This window comes from Pleurodeles waltl, chromosome 6, assembly GCF_031143425.1.
Source record: "Pleurodeles waltl isolate 20211129_DDA chromosome 6, aPleWal1.hap1.20221129, whole genome shotgun sequence".
Taxonomy (NCBI): Eukaryota; Metazoa; Chordata; class Amphibia; order Caudata; family Salamandridae; genus Pleurodeles; species Pleurodeles waltl.
Window position 1 is genome coordinate 670433471 of NC_090445.1, and position 18573 is coordinate 670452043.

The 18573-nt window shown below is 42.2% G+C and overlaps 1 protein-coding gene across 2 annotated transcripts in view; it reads right to left on the reverse strand.

The window, feature by feature from the left end:
- Positions 1-13922, reverse strand: part of LOC138300138 (zinc finger protein 684-like) — a 150669-nt gene extending 136747 nt beyond the window's left edge. The window contains exon 1 of one of the 2 annotated variants that reach the window (XM_069239076.1): positions 13741-13922. Coding sequence is in view for 1 of the 2 variants with exons in the window: in XM_069239075.1 (XP_069095176.1) it covers positions 13741-13845 (105 nt within the window). In the remaining variant the exon portion in view is untranslated. The remainder of the gene's footprint in view (positions 1-13740) is intronic. The other variant, XM_069239075.1, reaches the window with a different exon arrangement.
- Positions 13923-18573: the final 4651 nt, after the last annotated feature.

Genomic DNA, 18573 nt, shown 5'->3' on the forward strand with positions numbered 1-18573 from the left:
TGGCACACATGCTTGCAATAAAAATGCACAAGAAAAAAATAATGATGGCATGTAATCTTAAAGTAAAGTGCTTCCTGGCAGCCAGGTGTATGTAGAACAGATACAAAAAAACTTTTTTTTATTTTTTTAGCTTTAATGCACATCATAGCAGAATATGGTTCTTATTAGAGCAAAAAAGGGAACTATTGGCTTTGTTACTATAAACTGAAGGTGTAGTTTAAACTCAAGGGAATGAGTAAAAAACATAAAACAACGATAAAGTATAGAAAGAAAAAACATGGTTCAAGTAATGTATTGGGTGCACTTTATTTTAAGTGGATGTGCACATGTGATCAGGAAAATTACCTCACTCACTATAGAAGAGGGCCATTGCTGAATTGGGCTGACCAAATGTCCAATGCTGTCCTCCCTGGTGGGCAGAACTAAAATGTGAATGACAGTTTAACAGAACAATGGATAAAGGTGCTTGACTAAAGTTCATCTATATGTAAATATGTCATTGTTAGGGGCGAGAGCAAAGCACTCCGTCCCCTGTTGTAATCTCTCTTTGGGCTTCCAACCACGCCCATGTCACGTCAGTCACTTTAATTGCTTTGTGGGCTTGCCTTTTAAAATCCGCTTGCTTTCATTAGTGAATGCATACGTCATGCCTTTTCTGGTGTTTAGCCCTCCTCGAGCTCACTGACCAACTACTGAAAATATATGAGGCTCGATGTTTTCAGTCTGGTTTCTGGACTACTTTTTCTCTTTATTTCGAAGAGCAACCTCGCTGGGCAGTAGTCTGCCACTTTGCATGACATTGATCCTGTAATTGCACTTTTGCCGGTTACATAGATTATTGCACTTTTGCCGATAGGTTTCACTGCAAGAGAACATTAATTTCCCTTTGTGTGTCTGCTTTGCGCTGATGGCGGCCGTCGGCTCGCAAACCTTTACTTTTCAGTTTATATGGCAAGAAAAGTCCGGTTAGTTAAGTCAAACTGTTTTACTTTACATTTTTAAATTATGTGGCAAGAAAAGTCAGAATAGGAGTTTACAATGTTAAGAGCTCTAACTCAAGCAAAACAAAGACCCATTGCATTGCAAATGCTTGTTTTTATTTAAGTTTTTTAATTGCAGGAGGCTTGTAAGATACCTAAAAGTGGCTCTAGGCCAGATTTGAAACAAAAATTAAACAAAAAAGGTGTCAATGATAAAGAGGCCAAAATGACACTACAGTGTTGTCTTAAAAAATAGGCAAGACATGTTTTGTGGCCCGTGTTACGAAAACCGTTTTACTTTTATTACTCATTTTCTGCTAATTCAGGCCTGTGAAATGTCAACCAAACTTTAAGAATGGGGGGTGACGTGGAGGGTCACTAAAAAGAAATGAAATATGCCTTATCCATATAAGGATGAAAAAGTTGTACCGTTCGTATTTCCAGTAAGGTAAAACCAATACAAAATGTTTCTAAACATGCCTTGCCCAAGGCCCAAAAAATCCTTAAGATAGCCCTGACAAGGAGAGGCAGATGTAGAGGTAGGAGACTGAGGGGACTCTTTGAAGGTGGGTGCCTTGGACAACTGCCCATTTTGTCTATGCCCTAAAACCTATCTGCGCTGTTAGGCACCAATCTTCACAAATAATAAATTTTTTAGACATTTATAACATTAAAAAGTTCCATTTTTAAAACATAATTCCTTTGTTGAACCGATAAAAATTACTCCACAGCACCCACCGTCCTGCTAATATCAAACTTTTTTAACTGTTGATTTAACCTAATTTTATGCAAACGTCCAAATGCAGAACAAATACACATAAAAAGGCCTGTCCATCCTCCCAGGACATAATGGAGGCTGCAGCGGGGGAGTGCAACGGACGTGCACAATGGGCGCACCACCAGCACGCCAAAGACATGCCAAATGCAAGTCCATCTGAGCCCATATGCAACTAGCACCAGGACCCCTGGTCCTCCCAACCCCCTACGTCTACACCACCAAGGAGCTTCAGGCCCTGAACGTCTGACACCCCATCAACAGCTGCTTCACGGCCTCCCCACACTCAATCAAAGGACCCTTCACCTGCCTACACTGCTGTTTCTCTTGCAACGCAAGGCCACCTGCGCACACTAACGTCCGTGCTGCACCAACATAGAAGACTACAAACAACTAAACACCACTCACATGCATTGTGCTAAATACCCACTCCTTATGCAAACACACCACGGAAATCTGGGACACCATCACCACCCACGATGAGGGGACGTTGCCTTCATCACTGAAACATGGCTAACACCCTTCTCAAGCCCTAAGATCGCCACAGCCACCCCTGATAGCTACAAGATGATACAAAAGACCACACCAACTAACATGGCTCGCCATCATATTCAAGGAAACCATCCACTGCACCCTTACCGATGATGACCCAATGCCCCTCATGGAGCACATTAACTTCCGACTGCAGACCAATTTCAACACCATGATGCAAGGCACCCTCACAGACACCCGGGACTACGCCAAGCCTTCTGTGACACCATCGCTAACCTCATCGCCCCCCACTCGCCACTGACTTCCTCTACTGCGTCCTACTCGGCGATCTCAACTTCTACATTAATGACCCATACGACACCAACTCCACTTTCCTCATAAAGAATCTCAGCAACATCGGCCTCACCCCTCACTAAACCCACGCACAAAGCCAGACACACACTGGATGCCATCTCCACTTCTAGCAACAGAATAAATTTCACCCACATGACTGAAATCAGCTGGATCTACCACATCATCGCCCACTTTACCATCTCCAATTCCCAGCACACCACCTACAAGCACCTCAGCAACCCCCACTGAAGCTGGGGTAAGGTAACAGAGAACCTATGGGCAAAGGCCCTAGGCACCGCACAAACCGAGCCCATGGCAGTCCTCGACCTCAACCAAGCAGTCCAAAACTTCACCACCTGGATCACCAAATCCACTGACATTGTCGCCCCTCTGAAACCAGCTAAAATCAACAACACCTCCAAGCCAGCGAGATGACACCCTCCAGAGCTCAGAAACTCCAAACACAACTGCCACAGACTTAAGAAACAATGGCGCGTGACCAAGGACCCCTCCAACAGAGCTGTCTACAAAGCAGCCCTCGACAACTACCACCACCACATAAGGGCAGCAAAAAGAGCAGAAATCACTGCCCGCATCGACACAGCAGACAACCACACGAAAGAACTCTTCAGAGTAATCAAGGAATTCTCTAACCAGATAGCTACCGAGACCACCATCCACCCATCTCAGGAACTCTAGCACACCCTCTCAGACTACTTCCACATCAAGATCACCACCATATACAACAATTTCGACCCCCAACCCACCACCTCCAGCCTAGACATCTCTCAAGCAGCAAACACCAGCCACACGATAACCTTCTGGACCCCGATTACCACACATACTACCACAGCCATCATGTCATCCATCCACTTCGGGGCACCCACCAACCCCTGCCGCCACTGGCTTTTCAACCTCGGAGCCAACACTATTAGCACAGAACTAACCTGCATCCTCAACACCTCCATTTCCACAGCACCCTTCCTTGACAAATGGAAGCATGCAGAGGTCAGACCCCTCCTAAAGAAACCATGCACGGAGACTGAACTGATTGCCGCCACTGACGACATAAGGACCCTCCTCGACCGAGAAGAGTCAGAAGCTCTGATCCTTCTGGACCTCTCCACAGCATTCGGTACAGTCTCCCACCACACTCTCCTAAACAGACTCCACAACATAGGCATTCAACAAAATGCCCTTAAGTGGGTTGCCTCTTTCCTCTCAGGCCGCACGCGCCCAGATACCCTATGAGGTGATAGTTCTGCACTTTACAAATGCTTTTATTGATTGATTAAAAAAAATCCAATTATAAACTGAGCCGGCATAATCAATGGACCACCACACCATATCCTGTTTTCACACAGATCTTCATAGATATACAGTGCAACATAAGTATAAGAACTTGTGCATGCTTTGTGGCTTCCAAGATGTGATTTAAACACGAACTGTATGAAATAGAAGTATAGCTGAAACTAAGAACTCTGCCTAAAATACTTTTCATCACACTTTAGAAATCTAAAGGAAAACTGATTATTTTACTTTAGGTGTTTTTTTTTTTTATAGCAGCCTTTGACATGTTATATTCATCATATTCCTCACATAAATCATATTCTGACTTCAAGCTATGCATGTTTCTTATGTATATATTCTGTCAGTACCAAAGTAATTCATTCCACGTGACAGATTTTAAGATTATAATACGAAATGATGTACCCAATTAAACATTAAAATGCTTTTTTAAGGCTCTGCGTCAACTTGAGCAGCCGCAGCCAAGCGCCCCCCTTCCCCCCCAAACAGGCTGGTAACTACCCACAGAATTCAACTTCTATTCAGAAGACATTCCTTATAGTCTAGCTCTGAATTAAATGTAGACCCATTGTATCTGCCTTTATCTGCCAGACTCAAAAGACCTTTAATGCTGAAGTGGTTGTGATAAAACTTTGTCATGCATTTAAGTTTTAAGTTTTCAATCTGTTAATTGTTCTGTCAGTGGTTTGCAATTCAATTTATTGTCCACAGTCACTCCTAAATCATCGTATTGAGGTACATACTCTATTGTTCCTCCAGGTCAAAAACTTCTGGTTAACTTTTTCACACATCGTGATTTTTGTTTTTCCTAGATTTGTCAAACTGATTTGATCGTATATTTCACTTTCAACTTGTTAATGCAGAACTTCTGGGCAGAGTCATTCACGTTTCAGGATATCTGGCATGGAGTGCCTCTGCCTCATCCCACGTGATCTGAAACGGGCCTGACACATGTCAGGCCTAGGACTAGGACCTAGGCCCAATAGTCTTTCAGAGGTGTACCTGGCACAGTGACTGTTCTCCATCGCGAATATATTGTCAGAGGTGATACTGAAATGAGATGGACATCACCTATCTCCCATCATTTCACAAGTGACATGCAACTGTACATGTCTGGGTTCTGCTGACCTTTCAGTGTTCTTAAAATGACACAACTGAGCCTCCTGAGCACTCACAGACTTTCAGGGGCACTGATGATTTTGTAAACCTCCACATTTCTAATCTGATACAATACAAATTACAGTATTGATGTGGTACAGCAGACAAAGTCAATAGTAAATTTATGACGTGATAAATACGAATTATGGCTATGTTTGTGGACTTTTTCGTTTTCTTTAAAGATTGTTTTATTTGCATTATTTCATCTAAAACCAAACATTGCCGGCGACAAGATAAATTTGCTCATTATTCTTAGTAAAGGGAAAGGTCTCTGCATTTACTCCATGGAATTCTAAATTACACTGGTAAATCGTTGCACATAATTTTTGAAGCCACACAGTGAATACATAGAGACACTCTAAGTGGTACTTCAAAAAATGTATTTGAAAGGCCCTGCTCAGAACAGAAATAAGGCATTTAAGGCCTCTAAGAATGATGTGCACACTATTTTTAAGGGATTTTGCCTTTACTGGTGGGACAGGTTGCAATCACTAGGACTATCAATACATTTCAGTCACAGAGATGTTACACTGTGAACAAATGGAATTCCTTAAATTGGTGAGCTTTCAAAATTGTCACTACAGCGATTTATATGTCAATGGCTACTCGTCAATATAAATAGCACTGCCCGTTAACATAGACCCTCACTGGACTTTGGTGTATTTGTGCTCACGCATGTTCTATTAAAATACTAGTTTTTAATGGCTTTCAGGGGGACAGTCGAACCCTTTCTCTTTCACACTGTCCGTAAACATGCAAACCGTATAATATAAAAGTATTCACAAATAAGATCATATGTAATTTCCTGGTTATATCGATTGGCGACCCTACACATTATGAATATTCAGATGAATCGGAGGACCATAGGTGCACTAGAGGGTACTTGAAAGCTTTACAACAGAAAGTGTCTCCTTCTTTCATCTATGAGGTCAGCACTCTCTCCCTCTCCAGGCTCCTGATCATCTTAGGAAAGAAAAGAAGGGCAGTCTAATGGGGAAGAGTCATGGTCTATCTACAGAATGCTGTTTAGGAACACCGACCTCTGTACAATGATGTCAGGATTGGGCATACGTGAGAGTTTACTCCATCTATGTCCCCTCATGCAGGTCAATCATTTTATTTAGGAGATATGCCATGTGTGCCTCAGGCAGTGCAGTATATCTACTAATTTGTGTCTGTCATGGTGCTAATCAGTGCATTCCTAAGGTCAATGAGGACCCAAACAAAAAAGCAGGGGTAGTATCTGAAGTCCAGTCACAACTTCTGAAAGTGATGTGCCTCTACCCTATGAAAAAGCTTAAGGTGTCTTCCTCTCATTCATCCCGGCCATGCTGTTTCGTTTGGCTTCTTGTTTGCAGCATGGGATTGCTGATGTGCTGGTTTATGTGTCCAACGTTGGATTCCTGACTTGGTGCAGATATCATGGAATTGCAAGCATAGGAAACAAGGTAAGTAAAAAACAATCACTGCCATTTTTCTCTGGTTGAGTGTTTGTGATTGAGAGTAGGAGAGACTGAGGGTGTAAGAGAATGAATGTGTGAGTTTGTGTACCTCAGTGAGAGTGAAAGTTAGTGAGAATTAGAGAGTGCAAGAGAGTGAGTGGGTGTATGAGCAAGTGAAAGAGTGCAAGAAAGGGAGTTAGAGTGAGTGACGGATGCGAGAGTCTGTGACTATGAAAGAACAGGTTGTATTTGCGTGTGTGTGTGAGAGAATCAGTGACAGAAAGAGTGTGTATGTTTATGTGTGGGGGAGTATGAATGAATGCGAGTGAGTCAGACTAAGTAAGGGGAAGTGAGAACATATGAGTGAATGTGAACTAGAATCAGCGAGAAGGAGTGATTGAGTATTGACGTGTGAGAAACAGAGAGAGAGAGAGAGAGAGAGAGAGAGAGAGAGAGAGAGAGAGAGAGAGAGAGTGCCATGCATCTTAGCCTGCCGCTGGCCATTGTATATTCAAGTGCATTATTGGCTTATGATTGTACTCATGGTAACAGGCTGGCACTGGCATATTTACGGTTGTTTTGGCATAAGAGAGGGCATCCACGGAAAAGTGTATGGCATAGCTTTCTTTAAGTAATTCTTGGTTTCTGTGGGGACTCGTCAAAATGATTGTGCTGATACACTGGAGGCAATTTATGGCCTCATGGAGGGCACCAATGACATGATGGGAAGAGGAGGTGGGAGGTAAACAATGGGAAAATGTTGTACCTGACATACTCGGGGTAACTTTTGCCATACGGGTAACCATGGTATATGATAGCATTAGTAACAAAATTCTGGTACTGGCATAGTGTATAATTCGGGGTATAAGGGGATACTCATGGCAAAATGCTTGCAATTAAAAATTGTAGGTAATTTTTAACATGCGGGAGGCACAGCAAATTGTTTAATAAATTTAGTGGACTTGTGGTAAACATCCTCCTTATCTCATCAGGAGCCTAGGGAGGCAAAGAGGCCTAGCTCCTGAATGGGCAGTGTTCAAGAGAACACAAACATTGAGTTGTCAGGAACATTACTAAACAAAATACAAAGCAGATGTGGGGCTGGGGCTTGTGGAATTATGTGGTGACTCACAGGTGGCAAGCTCTCTTGATGATCAGCCAGTGATAAATGCCCTTTCAGATTGTATGACGTTTTAGCAAGTTCATGCAAAAATTGTCTTGTAAAATGAACTATTTGACCAGTTTTCTTTCAATCATTTTCTCTAGTGGAGAACCCTTTGGGCCCTCCTAGAAGACGTTAGGCTTTCTTCACTTGCTTGGTCACTGAAATTTGGGGCACGTATTACATCCCAGCAGTGTCTAAATCACCAGATACCACTGTTCTGTTACACAGGTATATTCAAGAATGCAGCTACATCAAAAAGTATCTTATATCTGGATTTGGAATCGATGAAGACTCATACAAGGCGGAACGTCTGGCTCTTATAATGTGTCAATCCAAAGTTACAATTTTTTTACAGTTTAACCATAAAGTTAACAGTGATACATTTTAACAAAAATTAATAGTGCAGTTACTTTCAGTACCCAACACAACAATTTAAACTAGCCAATATCTGAGATTGAGCATCCCATGCCTCTTCAAAATAATAATTATGACCTAGGCTAATATGTGTCATGTGTAGAAAATGATAACTTATTTAATAGTGATAAGACAAAATGGCAATCAATCAAAACAGTAATCAGTACTTATTCAAGAATTCTCATTATTACAGTGTTTTCCTTTCAAAGCACTACAATCATAGGAGTCATCACTCACTCAACAAGAGCACTCAATATAATGATTTCATAAGGAGGAAAGGTCAAGCCAGAACTGCTGGAAAGTTGTCCTGTAGGGTAAGCCCACACTAGCAGAGACCAAACAACGAAAGAAGTCCTCAGGTCGATCTATCTTTAAAACATACTCATCCCTTCTGACAAGATGACACTGAACAGGTGTTCTATTCAGTTGAAAAGTGGAGGGGCAATAAAAGATGCATTTAAACCTTGTTCTTATGTCACATTTGCTCTGTGTTCACAGACAGCGGTTAAAAGTCAGTTTTTCTTACAATTTCGACTGAAGAGTTCCAGGATTCTGTAAGGTGAACTGTGTGACCTGCTGCTCAGAATGTAAAATAATAAGATACAGGGTGTCACGTTTTTCCTAACACACAATATTTAAATGAATAAGTCAACTGTGCAAACATTTCAAAATATATTTCAGTAGTTGTGAAAGCCCTTTTTTATATTTCTGTGTGATGAAAAAAATATTTTAATAGGATGAAAACAAATCACAATACTTTATCTGTTGATGTGCAACAGATAGGCTTTCAGAAACCCAATTTTTTCAAAGATTGTTAATACACTATATAGTTTTATTAGTAAAGCTGCAAGTTAGAGGAGAGGTTTTTAGACAATTCTTGGAAAGTTACTGTGTGTAGATGACAATATGTTACCACATCGTAGTTTAGTAGTATATTTATTAAAACTGAGTGTTTAAGCAAACTGAGAAACACTCCTGCCCTGATGGCAATGTTGTTAGTTAGGTTATGTGGGCTAGATTCTTGTGAGGCATGCAGCAAACTTTGCTTAATCAAATAAAAAATGTTTTTTGTACTGCAGAAATACTGAGCTCACATATTTGAAGGTGCAGTCATATGTGAGAATGAAGAAAAAGGCAACTCTGTAAACTATTTGCATAGGATCACATAATTTGAGACCCGTTTACGGGTACAGTAAATTACAGTTAGGTTGAGTAGATTATTTAATTTACTCGACCTGCAGGCCTAGTAACATTTCTATGATTTTCCAAGCCTTGTTTAAGGCAGGATTGCATCTTCTCAAAAAAACATGTAGGTGAAACTCTCATATAACCCTAGCATACCACACACAACTAGAGAAGAAAACAGTATATATTACTGTTTCTTTTATTAAATTTGAATATTCAAATTTTATCATCGAGTTGGACCCTTTTTAGGTCACAGCCTACCAGACAACATAGCTGTCTGGTTTGCTAAGGACACCTTAAGGACCATCAGAAAGTTGACCTAGGAATGCATTCTGCTCATTGATTACTATTGACTTTGTGGTTTGTAACTCGCAATTTCTGACTTTTCCTTTGCTGGCTTTATTTGCTTTAGGCTCTCCAGATTCAGTTTGTCCCTCATGTTGCCTAAACTGTGTTTATGGCGTGCTTAATCTAATTCACTTTCTGTAAATAGGCCTTTAAGACTTGTTCTTATCTCACCACATTTGCTGTGCATTCAAAGACCAAGGTCAAATGTCAGGTGCTGTCGTCCTGGGGCACCTGTTTACTTTTCTTTCTATGACTTCAGAGTGAGAGGATTTATGTGACAATCTTGCTGGATACTGTGGGTAGGAAAGAGTTTTTTCCTAGCATGTGACATTTATTTGAACGCACAAATTAAGCACATTTTTTGTTATTTCTGAAGTGTGTTGGAAACAAATACTTTAATGAACAAAACAAATCATTAAACTAGATGGTGCAATTTCCACACATTTTCATATGTGCACTGTATAGTTTTATTAGTAAAACTGTATGTCCGTGCAAATGTAATCTTCATTTCAATTGAAAGTGTGTTGTCTGTAATGGCAGTGTGCTACCACATCATGAATACTCCACTCTACTCCACACCACTCCATTCTACTCTGCACCACTCCAATTTAGACCACTCCTCGCCGCTGCACCACTCCACTCTTCACAACTTCACACTACGCCTCTCTACTCTACCCTGTATCACTCAACTCCATGCCAGTGCACTTTTCGCCACTCTACTCTACACAACCCCAGTCTAGGCCAAACCAACCTACTCTGCACAACTTCACTCTACGCCACTGTGCAACACTGCACTCTATGCCACTACACGCTATGCAAGTACATTCTACCCCAATGCACTTTACTCTAACTCTGCACTCTATGCCCCTAAACTCTATGCCAATCCACTGCATGCGAATCTAATCTACTCTGCACCACTGCACTCTATGCCACTCCACTCTAAACCACTTTACTCTACGCCATTACATGCTATGCCATTCTAGGCAGCTGCACTCTACCCAGCATCACTCCGCTCCATGCACTTCACTCTACTGTGAAACAATCTATTCTATGCCACTGCACTCTATGCCACTGTAACCACTATGTGCGACACCATTCTATGCCACCGTATTACACCACTGCATTCTAAGCCAATACATTCTACACATCTGCACTCTATGTCACTGCACTCTCTGCCTCTAAACTCTACGCCACTACACTCTACGCCACTCTATGTTACTCTACACACTCTATGCCACTGCTCTCTATACCGCTCAATTGTATTACGCACTCTGTGCCACTGTCCTCTGCATCACTCAACTTCACGCCACTCCACTCTGCACCACTCTTCGCCACTGCACTCTACGCCACTCCAATCTGCAATGCTGAATTCAATGCCACTGCACTCTATGCCACTACACTGTGCAACACAATGCCAATGCAGTCTATATCAGTCCACTTTACTCTATGCCACTCCAGTGTATGCCATTCTAAGTGACTCAATATTCGGCCACTCCAATACACAACACTCTCTGCCACTCTGTTCTACAACACTCCACATGCCACTCTTCTCTATGTCACTAACTTTTAGCCATGCTGAAGAGCAGCCACACTGGCAAACAACATGGCTAAAATACTTTAGCAAAGCCAATAGCTTCTGCATAGGACAGATCCATTGGCTTTGCTAATGCTTATTATTTTAGCATTTGTACCGATTGGTGGGAACTGTGTCAATCACAACAGGAAGCAAAGAAGAACAAATGGAAAACTGTATCCACACTTTAACAATCCCAGGACCAACTAGAAGGAATGCTCCACCTCCTCCAATTGTAGATTCTTGAACCCCCCCCTCCCCCCCCCCCCCCCCACTGCTGCCCATTTGGGACCCACAGGGTAGAGGTTCCAACACCTAGGAGAAATCATCCTCTCAAGAAATCCAAAACCATCATAGGACGTACAGAACTAGGATCACAATCTTTCATTATAAACAATTTTAAAATGTTGCTGCCCAGCAGAGATAATCTAGCCTACCATGTCTCCAGGACATGAAGCCTTGTTTACTTTCTTGAAATTTAACTTTTTTCATATTACTTAGATACCCAGCCCATCTGAATACAGTCATCGTTGGTGGATGCAACCATGGGCCAGATCTGCTTAAACTGAACATTCCAGAACAGCTATTCATTGTCCTGAATGTTCCTGGAAGCCGAAAGCTCGTGGGAAAGAATTCAGGGTACTGTACCGTATGGCTATTGCTAAGCACAGTTCATAGTCCTGGGAGCCTGGCTGGACCCTCAACTGGTATGGTGCAAAGAGATTTGTAAATGCTTATGCAGCCTTGCATGTACTCCTCAGAATTTATGTATACCCATAAACGTCTATACTTGATCTGAAAATCTTTCAGACCATAATTTAGCCCTCAAGGCTATCTGTGAGTACGACAAATAGTCCACCCCATAATGCTACTGCTGTTGCTGCAGTATTCCTTCACTGTCGGTAGCAGCCAACGGCTTGAACTATCAAATCACAGTCCCAAGGGTTGCCACTGGGATCTAGTAGAGACATAAAAAAGCATGAAGCCTCAACTACAAGGGCTGCCTATCATTGCAAAGTACAAGAAGCACCCATCCCAGATTACAAAGGCAAACACAGCCTCTCAACAAGCTCCTTCTGGAACTACGAATAACTCGACTTTTACCCTATGGCTCGGCTGTCCAACCCAGGTCCACGAGGACATTTGCAGGACATGCTTATCAGATAAATGTGTATACAATTAATCTAAATGGAACCCATTTACATAGTCGCAGTTTACAGTCTTTATCCTGTAAATGCAGCATGGACCTGGCCCTACATATGCACACATTCCCTAAAAAAGGTCAAAGAAGACAGCGAGAGGAGGCGAGCATCAGAATTCAAGAAGCTTAAAGACCAGGTTACATATATGTCCCACACTCACCAAAAATGTTAGCTGGGTAAACAAAAAGAACAGTCGCATGGAAGTCGGATTACTCAACTCAGAAAAAACATGTATTTTAGGCTCACAAAACTATAAGAGAAACATCTACAGAAGCAAACGAGACTTGCAGACCAGGGAGCATTGAATATGGCATAATGGCTGCAAGAGTTCACTACGACGTTAGTGCACAATCATAGATAGCTATTGTTTTTGGAGACCGTCACCCTTAGGACAAGCCAAATCCTGCCATAGTTTGCAAACATACAACACACTTTTCCAAAAATGTTTCGCTTGGGCAAGATGGCGCGCACAGGTGGCACATTAGTGCATATAGGGTAAAAAGCTGCTTTAATTGAAAAGGCATGGAACTTATCAAAACAGTCCAACCTATGCAGAGACTGCCTAACAAAACCAATAATACACCACTATTACAATATAAATGTTCTAACCAACCCACTCTTCTAAAATCTCTATTGCCCCTTCCTTCAAAAATTCCTCACTTCACACCTCACACCTCATCCTGCCATACAACTCCTGTCCTACTGACGTCATCAAAACACTCACCTGTAACCTTATCCCAAGCCATCCCTTTGTTCCTTGACCATATCCCCGACCTCCTAGTGTTGCCATCTCTTGTGAGCGTCCCCCTTTGCCACGCCAAACCCTATAGCCCCAGATCTGACTATCAGCATCGAACCCTAAACAAAAAGTAATTAAAAAAAACACATAGCCATAAAGCACCATACCTGTCCATTCAAAACGAAAGCCTGACACAATAATAAAAAACAATATTGTTACTATTCTGACTGACCTGCCCCCCTGGGTGTGACAAGAGGCTAGGCCCTTCTAGTTACTTAACTCCCACCTGTCCTACCTACTACCTACAGTGTCCCTCCGGTCGACCCACTCGCTCGAAAAGTCCGGGTAGAGACCAGGCGAACCTGGCTCCCCCACACCTCTATTCTGTTAACTTCCGTGCGATCACTATCACCCGTCAAAACCTCTGCTCCGCGTGGCATCATGGAAAGTGCACAATATGCATATGCCCACGCATTCGTGTGCATCTACCTGTCACAATTGCGATTTGTTCGTATTCGACACTACGGGAGACACTCTGTTCACCAAAACCTGAAACTTAAAATGTGAAGAACTATTCTGACAGGCCTCCTTCCTATCACTGCAGCCCGGCGCGTGTGGTTACTCACCTTGTCTGGATTCTGGCAGGGCATATCTATTCTGGTTTTATTGGATTTCGTCGATGAACAATCAGAGCGTGAGCTGTAACCAAGCAGCAGGTGAATATTATTCATCAGAACCACACACCCGGCTGCGAGACCTGAAAACGCTGTGAAAGTTCAGACTGGCTCCAAGTGTATTTACTGCGCATGACCAAAACCCGAAATACTTATCATCGACGCATGCTCACAGACAGCAAACAAAACTCACCATAAGCAGCACTTCCGTTCTGGAGACTGCAGCCTTTTGTTGGGTTGGTATCGTTGCTGGAATTGGAAAAAGTGGGCCTGGGATCTCTTAAAGTGGCGGTCAAAGTGTGTTACCAGAAAGTGCGTGGAGCCACGAGAGACGGAGTCATGACAGATTATATAATTATTGTTTTTAAACTCTGCCGCAAAGAAAATAGCAACAAGGACAAATTTCACAGTATGTCTAATTGGCGACAAACAGGCTGCATTTTAAACTATCTTACTAGGTTAAGACACCTTCTGTGAAGATATTTTTTGCGCTCAGCAATTTTCAGAGGATAATAATGAGGATGGATAACTCTGGTTGTTAATACTTGCTGTAGTGATCTGTGTTTAATGACAGATTTGACTTTTCGTAAAGTAGCAAAAGGGTTAATGAAAATCACAAAGTGTAACATGCAGATCACATATTAGTATTTTATCTATATGGCTCAGAGTTTTATTGCTGTTGTCACAGAGATCATTTCTATTGAAGCGAGTCGGCGCACAAACCACCACGCACACAAGTAAGGGGATAAAAGGTTGTGTTAGCGCGTCAGACCTTATTAAGTAAACTTACAAGGGAGATGCACATAGGCAGATGGATCTTTTGACTGCTCTTCAAGTTTTTCCCACCATATACCACATACTAATACAAATCAATAGCAAATAATCAATAGGAGTCAGTAATTCGCACACACCATGACCTTACAGCCATGAATAACCACACCTTTAAATAAAAGTTAGAATGGTTGTTTCCCTATATTGACAATGCTAATGTCACATAACTTAGTCTAAAAATCAAATGATAAAAATACAGAAACAATACTGGCTGACCAAAGCGGCGGAAGAATAGCAGTCCAATCAAAGCTTGAGCTACTACACATTCTAAGGTTACAATACAAATCAATAGCAAGAATAACTGCACAAACAATATAACATACAGTTAAATTTCAGCAAAGAAAAGATATTAACTGTTATTACATGTAGCGAACTTCGTCAGTGAGAACCATAACACCAGATTAGACTTGTCGTAGTTGGACTCTTGCTCTAGCAAGACTGCTGGTTTAAGGATGACAGTACTTATGTTTGTAGGTGATTATGCCAATCCTACATCAAAACACAACTTTCGTCCCAACCCTTCCAGCTCACAAGCAGTACCTCACCAAAATACCCAAAACAGTCAAAGGTGATTTGTGGCAGTCTTTATGCATGGACTCAAGAGTGTGACATCTCAGGGAGCGTTGTGGTTAAACAGAGATTATCCCTTTCTCACATTAACAACATATCTCAATCACACACAGGCAATGAAGAAGATGCAGTAAAGTTTCAATAGGTTTTATTTTAGTAAAACGGCAATCTGCGATAAGTTGCGTTGGCTGCAATGATTAGGATAATGAACAGTGCAAGAAACAGAATGGTAAAGACAAGAGTCATTAATACAAAGACCCCCACCATCTTGCAATATCATGAAATAACATGAAGTGTGTGATATGTCCTAATACCCTAGCATGGTAGGCCTAACCTCTAACCTAGAAGAGAGCTAGGTATGTTAAACCTCAATCTGCCAATGCCATGTCCATGAGAAGAGCCCCCAACCCTTGTTACCTTGGAATGAGGTCTCTAGCTCAGACTTCGTAGGAACACAAAGACTGGGTCAGTGTCAAGGCGACGTGCAGCAGCAATGGCATCTGGTCGGAATCCCTCTGACTATCTGATAAAGTGAGGAATATTTATACAGATCTACTTGGACCCCTGACGTAGGTTTGTTCCCAAACAATAGATAACAAGGCATGCTTGGAACGGTAATTAATATAAACAATTCCCTCAAAAGCATGAAGAGGGAAAGTACCTAAAGTAAACACCTACAGTTTGTCTTTGTCACCTGATCTTGACGCCTTAGCGCAGTGACACTGATAATGCAAACTAAAACATGGGCCTAAGTCAAAACAAGGCAGCCATCTTAAAATAATTAATTAAATGTGCTAAAACAGAGCAAGCTAAGTAGGGTAAAAGTCACTGGGTGACGGGGGCACGAGTCTGCAAGCCACAGGCTAAGCTAACTCATGTATCCCATTAAAACAAACTGGGATTCACTATAGAATAGCATGTTTGGGCTTCATGTAAAACAATTTAGTCAACACGAATTCGGAAAAACATCTAACTATGGCCCTATCAAAATAGCAGTTGGTACCTGGGAAAAGAAGGAAAAAAGCAAATAGACATAACAATCCGTAACATTATCAGTATACCTGTCCTGTATATGGTTCAGCAAGTTGTGACAGTCTTCGTCAATAGGACATCAGTTCGGTCAGCAATACATCAGGATTCAGCATCAAAGTTCAGAAGTCTCTTTAAGCAGTAAAGCTAAGCACATCTCTTCTCAGGACGGTCAAGAAAATAATAGACCTCTCTCAAGAAGAATGGGGTAAATGGCCTCTCTCCTCTCGGTGCAGTCTGGCTAAGTTAGATTTCCAAAAACTACTACCCACATCCTAATTGGTCAGGGGATCGCATGTTTACATTGCATGTTTACATCTAGTCCAATGAAACTAAAGTCCAAATCTACATTTCTACTACTACATGGTTCACATGTCGATGACTGGCTCCTCTTCTCCCGCTCTAGTCATTCGGCTCGTCAGATATCAATATTGTTGCAGCTCATACTCCAGTCAGTGCATCCATTGTCTTCTCCTGGTAAGGTCAGTCTTACACATACTACATTAAACATTGTTTCACTAGCAAGTACAGCATCTTCTAGCAAGCAGTTTCTCATGAGAACCAACTTCAGCTACGAGCACATGGTGAGTACAGTGGAAAATCACAATTTAATTCTCTAAGCATCCATTTTATAAAACGCCTAAGAAATGCAGCTTGACATGAGGCCGTGCAACTAGGCCCAAGACATCGCTAAGTTAAGGCCTATGATTAATAAAGCTAATACATAATGCATAACCCTTAATATGACACATTACTACATTAATCAAACATAAGCTCAACATTTTTAATTAATAAGCCATTAATAAGTACACTTCGTGAACATTGGCGGCCACTCATGTGGGCGCACCATCAAATGCGTGCATTAATTTTCTCTAAGTTAATACATGTTCTATGCAAATTCAACACTCGAAATACATGAATATTCATTACTCAATAATAAACTCAGCGTTAACAGCTGCTTTAAAAGAACAGGTCTGGCAAATAACAAACAACCTTCAATCAATCAATCACAGATTTGTAGAGCGCAGCTAATCACCCATTCGGTCTCAAGGTGCTGAATGCAGGCGTGCTGCCCAGTCGAAGAGCCAGGTCTTGAGGTCCTTCCTGAACTCCTTCAGTGATGCAGTCTGCCTGAGCTTGAGAAGAAGTGTGTTCCATGTCCGGGCTGCTAGGTAAGAGAAGGATTTGCCTCCTGCTGTACTTTTCCAGCTGTTGGGGACGGCTGTAAGGGTGAGCTTCAAGGAACGAGACTTCTGTTGGGTACATAGAAGTTGAGATGGTGGTTGCGGTATGATGGTCCTATATTGTGCAGTGCCTTGAATGTATCGATCAGGAGTTTGTATGTGATGCGCTTGTTGACGGGGAGCCAGTGTAGGTCTCTGAGGTGGGAGGAGATATGACTGTGACGGGGGATGTCCAGGATGAGTCTGGCTACTGCATTCTAGACTCTTTGTAGTCTAGTTTGGAGTTTCTTGGTGGTGTCAGCATAGAGTGAATTGCCGTAGTCTAGTTTGCTGGTGATGAGTTTGCAAAACTAAACCATCCTACTTAATACATTAACACCTCCCAAAACTAATCCCTCCCTCTATTAAAGCTTACACCCCCGTAATGACTCTTCCCATCCCAACCTTTTACTCAAAATCCAGGACCCTCTGCCCTGGTCTCCACCTTGTGTTGTTACCCTTGTCCCTCCATTCCTTTGATCCTTGCTCAATATCCCTGACCTCTCATTGGTCTGCTTGCGTACCCCCCTACCATCCAAGAAATGGCTTTCAATCCCACCCTACGCCAGACCCTCCTATGAGCAGCAAAACAAACTACGCACTAAAGATCTGCTTATTAAAGCATCACTATCCTAAAATTAATCCAACAAGATCTCTCCCTCTAAAAGGAACAAAACAAAAAAGGGGGAAAAGAAGAAGAAATATGGAGTGATGACAGAGAATGGCCACGCCATACTCCTGGGTGTGACAACGGCCAAAGAGGCCGCCCACACCCATCAGCCTCTTAAAAACCCTCCTTTGACACCGAAACAAAAAATACCCTAGCGCGTCTTGGAATGCATCACTGACACCTGACTAGCCCGGGGGGAGACCGGGGAAGCCCGACTTCCTCCAAACCCCCATCGGGCAAGACGGCACCCAAACCACCCCTCACACACCAAGTAAGGGGTAAAAGGCCACTTTAATAGAACAGGTCAGGCCCTACCTACCATCACATTAGAACACAATAAACCGCCTTTACCCTTCATACCCAATAATTTAAATATACTGAAAGTACCATGAAGTAACCAAGACATGCACAGTGTAAACAATGCAGTCTCCCATGGAGAGAAATAAATCCCCTGCAACGCAC